The 17,376-nt window shown below is 35.3% G+C and overlaps 1 protein-coding gene across 1 annotated transcript; it reads left to right on the forward strand.

Moving 5' to 3' along the window:
• The first annotated feature begins 780 nt into the window (after positions 1–780).
• On the forward strand, positions 781–14,139 carry LOC101898296 (endochitinase). The gene is made up of 6 exons (XM_005177952.3): positions 781–907; positions 7,571–8,204; positions 8,264–8,879; positions 9,065–9,226; positions 13,397–13,567; positions 13,700–14,139. Exons 1-6 carry the CDS (start codon positions 904–906, stop codon positions 13,850–13,852), a joined length of 1,740 nt encoding a protein of 579 aa, XP_005178009.1. The 5' UTR covers positions 781–903; the 3' UTR covers positions 13,853–14,139.
• Positions 14,140–17,376: the final 3,237 nt, after the last annotated feature.

The following is a 17,376-nucleotide window of genomic DNA, read 5'->3' on the forward strand; positions in this document are numbered from 1 at the left end:
TTACAAAAGACGGACGCACGGATAGGGTTAAATTGCCTTAGAATTTTACGCTGATCAATAACATATACAATATGTTATGTCTAAAATTATTATTTAATTGAATTACAAACGGAATAACGAACTTTATAGATATGTATGGTGGAGGGTATAATAACAAAAACCTTCAAATGGAAAATGTCAATATTAGGTCTGAAGCTGGATTCTAGTTCTATGAAAATAAAAAAATATTTCCTTTATAAAATTTTTCATTTCACATTTCTTCCTTTTATAAAAATTTTCATTTTACAATGGAGCCATTTGTTTAAAATAGGACATACGGTCAACTTCTGTCGATACCTGATGATTGATGATGATTATTTCGATTAGTCACAAACAGAATGACACATTTTATGCACCCTTCATTCTAAAAGGAGGAACCGGAAATATTTCATCTACTTGATATGATATGCGTGAAGAAAAATATTATTGTTTATAATAATAACAATAAAAATACGAAAATAAAGCGATAATGCTGAACGTGTTTTTTCCCTAGCATGTTAGCTAGGATTTACAATGGGATAAATGTCTAGTCTCACCGTTGATCCCAAATTATATTCTTAAAGCTTAGTAAAATTTCCAACAAAACTGCATTACAAAGTAACAAACACAAAATCCAAAGGAGATGAACATAAATATCGTTTACGATATTCCGTTAAGCCAAAGCCGTACAACTCATACGCATTTCTACGGGCCGTTGTTTGGCTGTTGTGTGGTTTTTTTTGTTGTTTCTGGCATTGGCTAGCCATTTCCATAACGTTCGTATATAAGCCGGCGTTTTGTAACACTTTCAAGTTATTTCAAATCAGACATTCGTGCAGAGAAGATCGTTACTTTCTGTAGTTTCAAAATATATTTTAAGTCATAATGGGTAAGCGGCAGTGAAGTGAAAGAAAGTTAAGAACCAAGAAACGTTATGAAAATAAAATACTATCTATTCCAAATGTGGTCATAGAAATTGTGTGTTTGTTATTACGAAAAAAATAAGTGAAAGAAACTGAAGAAAAAAAAGCCAAACTAATTCAAAATATTTTTACTGAAACTATAAAAATGCTACCCCGCCAGTGAACATGGACATGGTGTGCATCGCACAAAGCCATGGGTGTTAATGAACTTTTCCATTCATGCAATGGATTGAATGATGATGATGGTGCATCCACCTGCACCTACTTCCCTCCCACCCAAGCCAGCCAGCCAGTCATGCCTCAATCCATGGGAGTTTAAACAAAGACAACTGTAGCAATCATAACTCTTACCTTGACAGTTGCAACAATGTCAGAGGAATCAGCTGCAATGGAATGTCTCCATTGTCCAACAGAGAAAAATAAAAGAAGAACCTCAAGAAGTGAAGAAAGAAAATAGAAAGAATATTTCTCACTGTTGTTAACCACAAAAGAGAGTAATGAAAAAACGAAACAAATTTCAACAACGTCTTCAAAATTTTAAACAAAACTTTTCGATCGCCAAAAAGATAAAAACAAAAAAATATGTGATCGTGCCGAGCGTGTGTCAATTATGTATTCTAAGAGTGTATTTTGAAATAATTATTTGTTGTTGTATTTGGAATAGTTTGTTGTTGTTGCTTTGTGCGATGTGTAACCATGGCGGGGGTTCAATTCGATTCGATTGCTTGATTCCTTTCCGCTTTTGGCAACGTCAAAGACATTTCATTTATTGACGGCGCTGTCCAAGGCATATCCACGTAATCATGTGACAACCAAAAAATATATTCATTGTGCAGTTGATTGAACCTCTTGTGTTGAAAAAATTTGTAATGCCTAATTAATGTAATGTTTTCAATTGAAAAACTATTGAGTGTTGATTTGATGCCAAATTGTGTGTGTATTTTGAGTTCATTAACAGAAAAATATTTGAATAAATCTTGCAAAATATTGGAATACTGAAGCCTATATGAAATACCACCTCTGGTGTTGAAAATCAATTCCAATGATTTAAACATTTTTTTTATACCCTCCACCATAGTATGGAGGGTATGTTAGGTTTGTCATTCCGTTTGTAACACCTCGAAATATACATTTTGGACCCCACAGAGTATATACATTCTTCATCAGCATAAAATTCTATGTCGATTTAGCGATGTCTGTCCGTCTGTGGAAATTACTCTAGCTTCCGAACGAATTGAAGTAGATTGATAAAATTTTACTCAAATGTGTATTATGTCTACAGGACTTTTGGTATAGACCATGTAAGTCCACGTTGACCATGTAGGTCCATGTTTTGTTATAGCCCCCATATAACGGTACCTCCCAAAATTCGGTATTTTGTTGATTTTAGAGACATTATTCACCGGACTTGTTTCAAATTTGGTATTTGACGTTCGCAATGAATACTACAGACTAAGACAGAAAATTGTCTGTGCAGGTCCACGTCTTCGCATAGCCCCCATACAACGGTACCTCCCGACATCATTCACCGGAACAAATTTTGATATTTGAACTTAGAAATGGATACTACAGCCTATGGTAGAATATTGTCTGTGCAGGTCCACGTTTTGTTATATCCCTCGAAGAAGTCATGGTTTAGAAATAATTTCACCATGGGGAGATATAAACAAATAAAATCAAACCGTTAGAAAATTTCAGTACGTATTCCTTCACATGTATAGCCTCAGCATTCTACCATTTTTTATGCGCCGTCTCTTTGTAGAACGTACCATAAAGATTTGACCCACTTATTCCATTTCTCCTGTAAAGACATAGAAATAGCTTACATCTTCGTCCGATTTGCGTTTACTGTGCACCAAAAGAGTAATATTAGTCGAAATAGGATGAAACATACGATCAAATTGGGTCTAGAAATAAGTATTTCGAATTTGGCGGAAATCGGTACAGATGTAGCTATAGCTCCCATATATATTGTAAATACGATTTGTTATTTTTGTCCTCTATAGCCATAATATAAATATATCAAATTCAGTTTAGAAATACTTCTGCCAAATTTCATCGAGATCGGGTCAGATTTGGATGTAGCTTCCATATATATCTTTACTAGATTATTGTGCACCAAATTGTTAATATAAGTCCAAATTGAATGGATTTTGGCACATAGGAACGAATTCAGCCTGGAAGAGGGTGTATTAAATTATAAAATCGGTTAATATATAGCTATAGGTCCCATATATATGTTTAAATCGATTATGTATTCAAGTCCCTAACACCCGTAAAATGCTCCCCACAACAACCATATTTTGTCACACACAGCATAGAAATACCTTTGCAAAATTGTATAAAGATTTGTTCAGATTCGGATATGACTCCCATAAATACCGTCTTCCGATTTTACGTTTATGGTGCCTACAAATGGAATATCACCTCAAATAGGATTTTGATGAATATCGTTCAGGCACAAAGATATACCTTCTATATATTACTTATTATAACCTCCACCATACATATTATGTAGAGTATATTAAGTTCGTCATTCCGATTGTCACCTATCGTAAGAATAATATTAGGCCCAACACGTCCACGTCGGTCCACGATATCGTACAGAGTGAGATAAAAAACTGCAACAAGGTCAAACGCCATAATTTTTACATTTTGTTTTAAATTTTATTGAATGAAAGCAAGAAATGTCGGAAATAGCATCAACTATTAGAATAAGTTTAGATTTGTTCGAATTGGTCACCTTTGGCACGAATTATGGTCTTCAAACGGCCAATAAATCGTCACACGCTGCCCGAATGTTGCTCTGCGGTTTTTTGGCCCATTCCCGCGAAGCGCTTGCTTGAGGTGATCGACATTTTCGTATTTCTTAGTGCCAACCTTGTTTTCCAAAATACTCCAGACACAATAGTCCAACGGATTGGAGATCCGGAGATTTTGGTGGCCATTGTGCGCTGGAAATGAAGCGAGGAACCGTGCGTTTGCCTCCAGAATATTTTCGCGATAATATTCGGCATTTATTCTGATGCCACGGTCGATTAATACGAGCGGAGAGCGACCATCGGCTGTTATGGCGGCCCACACCATCACCATGGCCGGCACTTGAGTTCTGGTGGCCAACCGAAGATGCACATTTTCAGCTGACCTCCTTGGCAAGTAAACACGATCATTTTGTTTGTTTACAAACTGCTGGACAACGAATGTTTTCTCATCGTAGAAATCCAAATTCGGTAGTTCACCACTTTCGGCCAAGCGAAGCAACAACTTTAGCTCTTTTGAGTCTATTTTGTTTCTGTTGCGGTGCACTTTTTGGAATTTCACTGGCTTTACCCCGAGTTAATTTTGGAATATTTGCCGAATGGAATATTGCGATATGTTTAGCTCACTAGCCATTTTTCGACCACCGAGACGTGGGTTTCGATCAAGTCGCTTCTTTACTTTTCGAACCATTTCTGCTGATGTTGCTGTTTTCTTCCGTCCACTTCCTTGATGTCGGGCTACGCTACCAATGTCACGGTAACGAGCGTTGGTACGAGACTCAAAGGATTTATTCACATTTAAATGTTGGAGTGCTCTAACGATAGCCAATTGTGGTTTTCCAGCCAAATATAAAGAAATCACACAGGTTACAGGAATACAGGTTATTTTGAATTTTATTAGTCATTTGGTGCACAATTGAACCCAAATCGGGTGAAGATATATGGGAGCTATATCTAAATCTGATCCGATTATCAGCAATTTCAATAGGGTTCGTCCTTGGGCCAAAAAATATTATTTGCAAAATTTTATCTCAATCGGATAACAAATGCGACCTGCAAAGTGTAGGCTATTGCCCTGCTTTAAAGTCGAACCCTATGCAAAATTCTGCATCGATTGGTCACAATTGTGATGTGATGGAAAAATCAGCTTCAGATTCAATTCTCTATATATTACAGGCTTACTGCAGAGGTTAAAAAAAACAAAAGATAAAAAGGTAGATGGACCCACTCAGCTCGCTCATATAATCTGAAAATCTGTAATAATTATCATTACCGTCGGTGTTAAAATGTCACATATGTGTGTGTTAAATAAAAACAAAAAATATTCTTTAACGAATTTTTGAAAAATCCAAAATAACGTGTTTTTTGTGGTACCTTTTTTTTGAATTTTCATTTGGATAGGGCCCATAAAGTAATTATATACCTAAAATACCGAATTTTCTATTTTAAATGTTAAATGTTAAATGTTTTTATGTTCACGCCCTTGTCAACAGACCCAAGTGAGTACATAAGCGCATAGACATATTTACACAAAAAATCTTATCAAAATACATAGTAATTAAAATGGTGTGATAAAATGCAGTCAAAAGATTTATACCTACATAGCGAAATACTCGTACATACATAAATACCAACATCCTATATTCGTGTTATAATTTGTCGTAAATTTGTAAAAAAGAAGAAGAAGAAGAATATACATGCATACATATATTTTGGCGACATCGGATGAAATATAAGTTAATGTTATTTTTTCTACTTTTCGAAATTAATTAAATTTTTTGTATTTTTAACGAAAACAATGAAATAGCAAACAGTAGAATTTCGATTGTGTGCAATCAGATAAATGCGAATTTATTTTCTTTTTAAAATTTGTTAGTAAATGAAAAATAGTTTGTTTTGAATTTTTGCCGTTTCTCTCAAAATCGATTCGTACTACAATTATAGTGTTCCTACTGTATAATTCTATATATGTGGTTATCCTCATTCGTGTGTCTGTTAATTTCAGTGATCTATGGTATTTTCTATTTCGTTTAGCAGCAATTTATTAGCATAAACGACCATTATGAAAAGAAAACAATGTCGAAACATCATAAAAAAATATCTGTGTGAATTCGGTGTTGAGAATTGTTTTGTGAAATTCAAATAATAGGAAATTGCATATAAATCATCGGTCAAATAGAACAGTTAGAGCCAGAATTGGGAATTTTTGCCCGCACGTTTTGAGAAAGTTTTGAGGTGTTTAAATAACAACCCAGCATTTTTTAGATCATGTATCACTTGTCAAAAGTACTGAGAACACAACAACTTGGGAGAACTTAAATTATGTCTAAATGCGTTTGCTTCAAAATCCCTTAAATTCGAAGGTTCCGTTTGATCTGCAAAAAAAAAATCTTTTTAGAAAGCTTTTCACTCTCTAACAAGTAAAAAAGGTGTAAGTTCGACCAGCCGAACATTCCGAACCCTCCATCATTTAGAACGAATTTGGCAATTCTCAAAAATTCCAATTCAAAAATTCTGTTAAAATCTTAAATATACCGAGTGTAGCTATTATATTAGGGTCTATGCGACGACATGGACATGCATAGGTAACTTTTGTCATAGGCCATTACAATATTCAAATGCGAAACTTAAGAATAAATCGGTGAATAATGTAGCTAAAATTATCAAAATATCGAATATCGGGAGGTACGGTTATGTAGGAGCTATTTTAGGGTCTATACGACGACATGGCTGTAGTATCCATTACGAACTTCAAATACCCAATTTGAAACAATTCCGGAGAATAAAGTCGCTAAAATTTTCAAACTATCGAATATCGGGAGGTACCGTTGTATGGTGGCTATACGAAGACGTGGCCCTGCACAGACAATTTTCCGTCTTAGGCTGCAGTATCCATTACGAACTTCAAATTCCAAATTTGAAACAATTCCGGTGAATAATGTCGCTTAAATCATCAAAATATCGAAAATCGGGAGGTACCGTTATATAGGGTCTATACGACGATATGGACCTGCATAGACAATTTTCTGTCTCAGGCTGAAGTATCCATTACGAACTTCAAATTCCAAATTTGAAACAATTCCGGAGAATAAAGTCGCTAGAATCATCAAACTATCGAATATCGGGAGGTACCGTTGTATGGTGGCTATACGAAGACGTGGACCTGCACAGACAATTTTCTGTCTCAGGCTGAAGTATCCATTACTAATTTTAAATACCCAATTTGATACAATTCCGGTGAATAAAGTCGCTAAAATCATTAAAATACCGAATATCAGGAGGTACCGTTGCATGGGGGCTATACGAATACGTAGACCTGCACAGACAATTTTCTGTCCAAGGCTGTAGTATCCATTACGAACTTCAAATACCAAATTTGAAACAATTCCTGTGAATAATGTCAATTAAATCACGAAAACTCCGAAAAAAGTGATGTAAAATTATATGGGGGCTATACCAAAACGTGGACCTACATGGCCCATTTTCAATACCAAAAGACCTGCAGACATAATATACATTTGAGTAAAATGTTATCAATCTACTTCGTTTTCTTCGGAAGCTAGAGTGACTTCTACAGACGGATAGACGGACGAACATCGCTAAATCGACATAGAATTTCATGCTGATGACCCCTTGTGGGGTCTAAAATGTATGTTTCGAGGTGTTACAAACGGAATGACAGGGTATAAAAATCCGAAGATTAAGCATTTTGGCTTTTAATTGTGACTTTATTATTTAGACCATAATCATCACTTTCAAACTTATTGTGAGGACACACTTATTCAAAATAATAATGTAACTTTCTCTCGTTTTCCCTCTCTCTTAAGAACTTTTTCAATCTCCGATATTTCTTTTTTTGTTTATTTCCAGCCAAAAGCCTTTTCTTTACACTCCTTGTCTTGGTGGGAGTTGCACTGTCTAGTCGAACGACAGTGGAAGCCGCCTCCGAACAACAGGCTCGTATTGTTTGTTATTTCAGTAACTGGGCTGTTTATCGGCCAGGCTTGGGACGTTATGGCATCGAAGATATTCCAGCGGATATGTGTACCCATTTGGTGTATTCATTTATAGGGGTTGATGACAAAACATGGGAGGTGTTGGTCATAGATCCCGAGATAGATGTTGAACAGAATGGTTTCCGTAATTTTACCCAGCTACGTAAAACGCATCCGAATTTGAAGCTACAAATTGCTGTGGGTGGATGGGCTGAAGGTGGTTCCAAATATTCCCGCATGGTAGCTGTGCGTGACAATCGTTTACGTTTCATTCGCAGCGTCGTGAGTTTTATGAAGAAATATGATTTTGATGGTTTCGATTTGGATTGGGAATACCCCGGTGCCACAGATCGTGGTGGTACCTATGGTGATAAGGATAAATTTTTGTATTTTGTACAAGAACTGCGCCGAGCATTCGATCGGGAGGGTCGTGGTTGGGAAATCACAATGGCTGTGCCGGTGGCGAAATTCCGTTTGCAGGAGGGCTATCATGTTCCGGAGCTATGCGAGTAAGTCGATCGTTTTTCTCAGCACACTTGACAACTTTGTAATATTGTTTTCCTTTCAGAGCCCTGGATGCCATCCATGCCATGACTTATGATTTACGTGGCAATTGGGCCGGTTTCGCCGATGTCCACAGCCCCTTGTACAAACGCAAACACGATCAATATGCCTATGAGAAATTAAATGTCAACGATGGTCTTGCCTTGTGGGAAGAAATGGGTTGTCCGGCCAACAAACTGGTAGTTGGTATTCCCTTCTATGGTCGTACCTTCACCTTGAGTGCCTCAAACAAAAACTACAACATGGGCACGTATATTAACAAAGAGGCAGGCGGTGGTGCCCCTGGCCCCTTCACAAATGCCAGTGGTTTCTTGGCTTACTATGAAATCTGCACCGAAGTCAAGGATAAAGCCAATGGCTGGACCGTCGAGTGGGACAAGGATGGCATGGTGCCCTATACATATCGCGACACCCAATGGGTGGGCTATGAAAATGAGGCCTCGGTACAAATCAAAATGGATTGGATAAAACAGAAGGGCTATGCCGGTGCCATGACATGGGCCATTGACATGGACGATTTCCATGGTCTGTGTGGTCGTCCCAATGGTCTCATGCATATCTTATATGAGAATATGAGAAATTATCGTGTGCCGGAACCAACGCGCGAAACAACGCCTAGGGTAAGTTGTCACTTATTATGTGTCACAAGACGTGAGCAGGTGCCAAATGAATTTAATTTTTTTTTTTGTTTCTGTGGTCGTTATCATTTCATTGTGTCTGCGGTTTATTTATTTATACACTTTGTTTTTGTTTTTGATTTGCTTTGGTTCTTGTTTGTCAATTTTGTTTTCTGTTTTTATTATAGCCTGAATGGGCCAAACCCCCAGCAACACCACCAAATCCTGATGAGGGCAGTTTGGCAGTGCCAGAGGCAACAACAACACGCCGACCAAAACCCGCCACAACAAAAAGACCTGCAACAATGGCACCATCACCAACAGCGCCACCAACAATGCCAACAACCAAGGTAAGAGACCCTCAAAAAATGTGATTTCTAGTCACACGAGTGAAAATTTCAAAGTATTGAGTAACGGTTCGATCTGCTAGTCGGGATATATTTAAATATTGATTTTGATGACGAAAGATACCTGGACATCTAGCACGTGAGAAGAACTTTTAAAGTGGTAGTAGTTATATCCTACAACACTATGTGTTGGGGGTATTATAAGTTTGACTGGGCCAAAAATTATGTAAAACCTCGAAACATTGGTTTCCCACATAGGCAATTGAAAATGGGTCTTCCTTTCTCGCCGAGCTGAGTCGATCTAGTTATGTATGTCCGTCCGTCCGTCTGTCCATGTTAATTTGTAATCACTCTACAGGTCGCAATTATGGCCCGATAAGGACAGCGAAGAATTCTAGCATTTTGTATGACCATTATATTTAGCTGTAAAATGGACCACAAAAACTAACAGCATGGCAAAGTACGTAAATATTGGGCAAATGTCACTGGTCCAAATGCTAAGGGTAATATCTGGGTAGTGTTCCGTGATAACATTTTAAGAGCCAAAACTTGGACATAAGGAGACTTCTAACATATTGTAGAGTTGTAGGGTATACCATGGTCGGCCCCGCAAGCCTTTGCTTACTTGTTTTTATTTCAAATTGTAATGTTGAACAGATATTTCCAAATACTCACAGATTAATCCTTCATATGTATATATAAATAATCGATTTTTACAGCTCTAAAAATAGTTTAGAAAAAAAAATCTTAAAAAAAACTTTCAAAAAAAAAAAAAGCTCCGATGGTCCCTTCAAAATATTCAATGGTTATTAGTCACATAATCCCTAACAATAAACCTAAAATCTCCACCGTTGAAAAACATTTAAAAAATTCCCTTTTATAGATTTCATATTCCATAACAAGAATCCCTTTAAAATTTCATTTAAATTTAAATTTCAGAATATCTTACAAATACTCTCCAAGAAATTGAGGGTTATAGCTCTGATGGTACCTCAAATATTTTTTGAAAAACTATCACAAATTTGTAAAGAATATTTTTTGAATCTGTATATACTGTCAGAGATATTTACAATAGTTCTCAAAAAAATATTCTCTAATTACTCGAAAGTTTTCTTCTTTTTAGTTCTATATTCTTAATCACGATTTCTTATTGGGCTGTAGACCCCCAGACCGTATTTTTATACCCTACACCACATAGTGGTAAGGGTATTATGTCTTTGTGCATTTGTTTGTAACACTCACTTTCACTTTCTCACTTTCTGAGTCGATTTATGCATGTCAGTCCGTCTGTCCGTCCGTCCGTCTGTCCGTCCGTCTGTCCATGTATTCTTGTGAACAAAATGCAGGTCGCATTTATTATCCGATTGAGATGAAATTTTCCAAAAAATATTTTTTTGGACCAAGGACGAACCCTATTGAAATTGGTGAGAATCGGATCAAATTTAGATATAGCACCCATATATATCTTCATCCGATTTCGGGTTAAATGTGCACCAAATGTCCACTATCAGTCCAAATTACCTGAATTTTGGCACACCCAACCGAGTTCGGCCTAGACGCAAGTATATCAAATTTGGAGAAAATCGGTTCAGATATAGCTATAGCTCCCATATATATCTTTCATCCGATTTGATCTTTAAGTCCCTCACATTCCTACTATGCACTCCACAACCGTGATATTTGGTACCAGGTATTAGATGGAGCACAGAAATAGCTGTTTTAAATTTTATCGAAATCGGTTCAGATTTGGATATAGCTCCCATATATATCTTCATCCGATTTCGGGTTAAATGTGCACTAAATGGTCAATATCAGCCCAAATCACCTGAATTTTCGTACATAACCGAAATTAGAAGCTAATACGTCAAATTTGGAGAAACCCGGTTCAGAGATAGCTATAGTTCGTAAAATGCACGATAGAATTAGACAGATTTTGATTTTGTACCAAATATCTCATAGAGCTCTGAAATGGCCTGTATAAACCTTATAAACCTACTTAATATGCATAGTGGTGTAGGGTATCATATAGTCAGCCCCGCCCGACTTTTGAGCTTTCCTTACTGGTTTTAGTATGTATTTCTAAATCCGTCTTCATATTTCAACCACACACAATAAAAGTGACCCTAATCAAACCTGTCCACATAATACCAGATTTAGTGCTTTATGTACACATATAATTGGAATTTAAAAAAAAAAATCTTTTGGTATATCTATCCTACACCATATAAGGGACCCCACATTTAAATTTTAGAATTCTAGCTTTATCAACCTGGAAGATACAATGGATTCGATTTTTAGTACACTTATAGTTCCAAAAAAAAAAAACAGTCTTATCTCATCCCCACATACCAACATTGACCCACATTCACTCAACACTCTACTTTTTATACCCTACACCACATAGTGGTAAGGGTATTATGTCTTTGTGAATTTGTTTGTAACATGGAGAAGGAAGCGAGATTGACCCATAGTTACTTTTGAGGATCTTCATAGAATCAATTTCTGAGTCTATCTATGCATGTCAGTCTGTCCGTCCATTTGTCCATGTATTCTTGTGAATAAAATGCAGGTCGCATTTATTATCCGATTGAGATGAAATTTTGCAAACAATATTTTTTTTTGGCCCAAGGACGAAGTCAATTGAAATTTTGGATAATCGGATCCGATTTAGATATAGCTCTTATATACCTTCCACCGATTTCGGGTTAATTGTGCACCAAATGGTTAATAAAAGTCTAAATTACCTGTATTTTGGTACGTCCTACCGAATTCAGTCTAGAAGCAAGTAAATCAATATCAATCAAAATCAGTTCAGATATAGCTATAGCACCCAAATGTACGTTTCATCCGATTCGGGTTTTATCTCCCTCCATAATATGCATTCCACAACAATGATCTTTGGTACCAGATATAAGATAGAGCTCTGAAATAAGTGTATGAAATTTTGTCAAGTTCGGTTCAATAATGGCTTATATCAGCCCAAATGGAGAGAATTTCGGGACGTACGTTTCTATTTTGTGCAACTCGGTTCCGATATATATTTTTTAATATAATCCTTCTCCAAGTGATATCATGCACTTTATAGCAAACTATAACTGCTCTAAAGCCAATATTGATAGGTGGTATGATCTACTTGAAATATATTCGTTTGTTACGTGAGCTCTAGTAAATATGCATAGTGGTGTAGGGTATCATATAGTCGGCCACGCCCTACTTTTGTCTTTTCCTTACTGGTGTATAGATATATAGATTTAATAATAATATTTTATAGAGTCTCTCTTATAAGTATTATAGAATCTGAAGAAATATCATATTTTTAGCCCTTAAGTTTTATAAATTTACGAATCAAATAAAAAAAATATTTGACTCTGATAGTACCTCAAAAAATCCAATTTTTTTTAAATCCTTGTTTATTGCTCTGATAGAATATTTGCTAAAAAGAAACATATTTTATAGCTTTTATAGTTAATCGAAAAAAAAAAATATGGGTAAATGTGACTGGGATTACCAAAATACTATATCGGTGGGTATCGTTATATGTGCGCTATAGGAAAACGTGGAACTAAATATTCACTAGAACCCAACTAGAACTCATTACGAACTACAAATGATAATTTCTGGACAAATCCATTAAAAAATGTGGCAAAAATCATCAAAATATTGAATATCGGCAGTTACCAGAACCTGGACCTATACATACAAAAATATATTTTCAAAAGTCCAAACAATTTACATAATTTTATTATAAATTCCTCAAAAATGTATTAAACACAAAAACAATTTATTAATCGAATTAAAAAATAAATCAACATTTATGAGGAACAAGTAAAAATCAAAATAATATTTTTATAAAGCTCTGATAGTTGCTCCTAACATATTTTTATAAATCCACGTTTATAGCCCCTCAGCATTTTTATCCGTGGTTATAGCTCTGATAGACCCTCCAACAATGTTGTTAAAAAGTTCACGATTACATTTCTTAGAGCCCTTTTTGAAATATTCTTAAAAATCCATAATTTTTGATTTTATGTTTGATTTTATTTGGTTGATTATTGTTATGTTTTTATTTATTTTTTATTGTTTTATTTTTTTTTTTTTTCAAAAACATCGAAGTAGCCCTCATATCTGTTTATAGACGATAGTAAATAATTTTTTTCCTCCTCAATATTTCAGAGACCTATGAAAGCAACCAAAAAACCTCTCACAACCACAACAGGAGCCCCAGTGCCATGGAAACCTGATCCAATGGAACCCGAAGTTACAGTTCAAGGAAATTCTAATCCAGACTTAAGTCATATCGATTGTAGTCACAAAGATTTCGTGCCACATGAAGACTGCAGAAAGGTAAGAAAACTTATCTCGATGTCGATGCGATAAATTCGATGAGATAAATTCTTTCTTATTGAACACGCATATTTTAACAATCTCCTTATTTAACATTTTAATAATATTAACCCCGCATTTCATTTATTCCAGTATTATCGTTGCGTGCACGGCATGCCCGTCGAATTCGAATGCAAAGAAGGCACCGCCTTCCATACCATATCAAATGTTTGCGATTGGATTGAGAATAGCGATCGGTACTATTGCACCCAATTGAAGGACAAAAGATCTGGCAATGATGCCTAATACCTGATAACGGAGCCGTGTGTGTGTGTTGACTGTGCAAAATTGTCACACATATTTTTTCAGATACATTTCTCAAGTGCATAAATGTATGTATGGCCGTTTTACACTCGTTCTCACTCGTTCGTCTTTGTGTATTTGCATTTGTGTATTTATTAGGTTTAATTAAAAACGAAAAACTATTAATTTAAAATAAATTACATTTTAAGATATACATATACATATTTTTAATATGGCATTTCGAAATTCGAGAAAATAAATCAAATCTCTATAAGATAAATAAAACAAAATGCTGCATTTTAATTGTTGTTGTAATAGGCGTATTGTTCATGGGATGAACAATGAGTATGTATACGCCGTAGTGTAGTTTAAATAGAAAAATTCGATATAGCTTTGAAATCCCTATATAAGTGTTTTTAAACAAGTTAAAAAATATTAAATTCGGCCGGGCCAAACTTTTAATAACCTTTGGGTAAAGAAAAAAATATTATATAAAAGTATCTTAATTCAAACGTATCTTAATTCAAACGTATCTTAATTCAAATACCAGTAAAACCGTTTGGATTATGCAATAACGATACCTTCAAAGAAAAATAAATTGGGTAAAGTCAATTTTTTAAATTTTTTTTTTAAACAAATTTTTAATTCAAGGATTGTTATCTATTGCTAGTCTTCAATACCAAATTTGAAACAATTTCATGGGTAAATGAAACTAGGATTACCAAATAACCGAATGTCGGTGGGTAACGTTATATGTGCACTATAGGAAAACGTGGACCTAGATATTAAATGTTCTGCCACCGGAGCTACAACCCATTATGAACTGCATTTACCAATTTTTAGACAAATCCGTTGAAAATGTGGCAAAAATCATCAAAATACGAAAACGTGGGCATATATTTACAATGTTCCGACACCGGAGCTAAAACCCAACTACAGATACCAATCCGTAAAAAATGTGACTAAAACCATCAAAAGACCGAATATCGGGAGATATCGTTATATGGCGTCTGTACGGAAAAGTGGACCTATATGTACAGGGTGAGATGAAAAAACTGCAACCAACTTCAGACTGCTGGCATTTCTAAGCCACTCGATCGACAGCTGTTAAAATTATTCCAGTGACAGCTCATTATATTATTTACAAGCGTACAAAAGCTTTTTGGTGAGAATTTTCCAGAAAAAAGTTATTAGTGATGGAATTCAAGTGTGATTTCTTTATATTTGACTGGAAAAACAACAAGTGGCTATCGTTAGAGCACTCCAGCATTTAAATGTGAACAAATCGTTTGTGTTTCGTACCATCCATGGTAGAATGAAGGATATGTTTACAATTTTTTCAAAAAAATATTTATTTGACAACATCTCATTGTCATCAGAGATGGTTTTCATGTAGTGAAATGTGACAAGGTAAATTACAGAAAATGCAGAGATGGGAATGCTTATATGAAATGACTTTACCTTCTTAATTTCGTTACCGTGATACTGGTAGCGTAGCCCGGCGTCAAGGAAGTGGACGGAATAAAACAGCAACATCAGCAGAAATGCACTTGATTGAAACCCGCATCCCAGTGGCCGAAAAATGGCTCGTGAGCCGAACGTATCGCAATATTCCCTTCGGCAAATATTGAAAATGAGCTTGCCCCGAGCCATTGAAATTCCAAAAAGTGCAAGACTTACACCGCAACAGAAAGAAAATAGACTGAAAAGAGCTAAAGAGTTGCTTCGCTTGGCCGAAAGTGGTGAACTGCCGTTTTCTCCTATGAGAAAACATTCGTTGTCCAGTAGTTTGTAAACAAACAAAATGATCGTGTTTACTTGGTGATGGTGTGGGCCGCCATAACAGCCGATGGTCGCTCTCCGCTCGCATTAATCGACCGTGGTATCAGAATAAATGCAGAATAGTATCGCGAAAATATTCTGGAAAGTGTATTAAAGACATGGTCACGCAAACATTTTGGCCTTGGACATTCCAACAGGACTCAGCATCATCGCACTCAGCACGCGCCACCCAAGAATGATTACAAAATGAGGTTCTTCGCTTCATTTCCAGCGCACAATGGCTATCAAAATCTCCGGGTACCAATCCGTTGGACTATTGTGTCTGGAGTATTTTGAAATGCAAGGTTGGCACTAAAAATACCAAAGTGTCAATCACCTCAAGCAAGCGCTTCGCCGAGAATGGGCCAAAATACCGCAGAGCATTATTCTAGCTTCTATTGAGCTTGGGTAAAAAATGTTTTTTGTCATAGAAGTTATTTTTAAAATAACTTCTGGAAAAATATCCCAGACAAAAAAAAAACAAGGGAACTGATGAGGATAAGTGGCTTTTTTCGAAACCTAGGTATTCCCTGCCTTACTCCCTGGTAAACATTACCATCGTTCTCCACTAATAAACAAACGTTGTTTTTATAAAAACAACAACAAAGGGATAAAGCCTGACCATTTTGCAACAACAAAATACTATGGTATCGCGAACAAACAAGCCAACACTGTTCTTTAAAAAAAATTAAAAATTATGGCGTATGATATTGTTGCAGTTTTTTATCTCACCCTGTATGTATAAAATGTAGCAAAAATTAACAAAATACCGAATATCGGTAGGTACCGTTATACGGGGGCTATACTTTCCTCTTTTTCAAGGTGGAGGGTATGAAAATTAGATTATAATACACAAAAACATATTGCCTGGTAGTAGTTTATAAAAATGTTGAGGGTTGAACATCACAAACTTATTAGCTTTTCAGAAACTTATTGATAGAAAATGTAATGAAATTAAATACATCAACTAAAATATTATTAAAATCAAGGTTTAAAATCAGATATGGCTCATACATGGTATTTTTATCCTATTTATACCACATATTCCGTAGAAAATATTCATAAAAATCCACGATAAGAGTCGTGAAATATTTAATTTTTTTGTAGAAAAATCAATTTAATTTTATTAATTTCCACTTGTGACGTTTCATATTAATAATATTTTGACATTTTTCTCAAATATAAACCTTAATACGTATATAATATACATATCACCTTTGTACATACATCACATTCTTTGTTAATCCCTTTTCAAGAGTGTATGTTTTTTATTTGCCATATCAAAATTGAAAATTTCACGAAAGAAATTTTTAAAATTCAACGAAGCATTGAGAAAATGTCCGACACCAAAAAAAAAAAATCAAGGTTTTTATTCTTATATTGTGTGATGTAAAAAAACTCATATTTATAGCGAAAATTTTTCAATGTTAACTAATGTATAGGGATTGGCTTGAAATAGACTAGGTTACACAACGAGGATGGTATGGAAATATGTGGGAAAACTGTAAAAAGCTATTATAATATGTGAAACAAAATAGTAAACTTACTTTTTAATGAAATGGAATGTTAATGGAAAGTTTAATAGTTGTTGAAATTATATACGCAGTGGAAATATCAAAAATGCAATCAAGTAAAAAAATTGAATTTCAAAATTATTATATTGTAAAGTTCATTCTGAATGTAATTTTAAAGCTAATTGAGGAATT

This window comes from Musca domestica, unplaced genomic scaffold, assembly GCF_030504385.1.
Source record: "Musca domestica strain aabys unplaced genomic scaffold, Musca_domestica.polishedcontigs.V.1.1 1, whole genome shotgun sequence".
NCBI lineage: Eukaryota > Metazoa > Arthropoda > Insecta > Diptera > Muscidae > Musca > Musca domestica.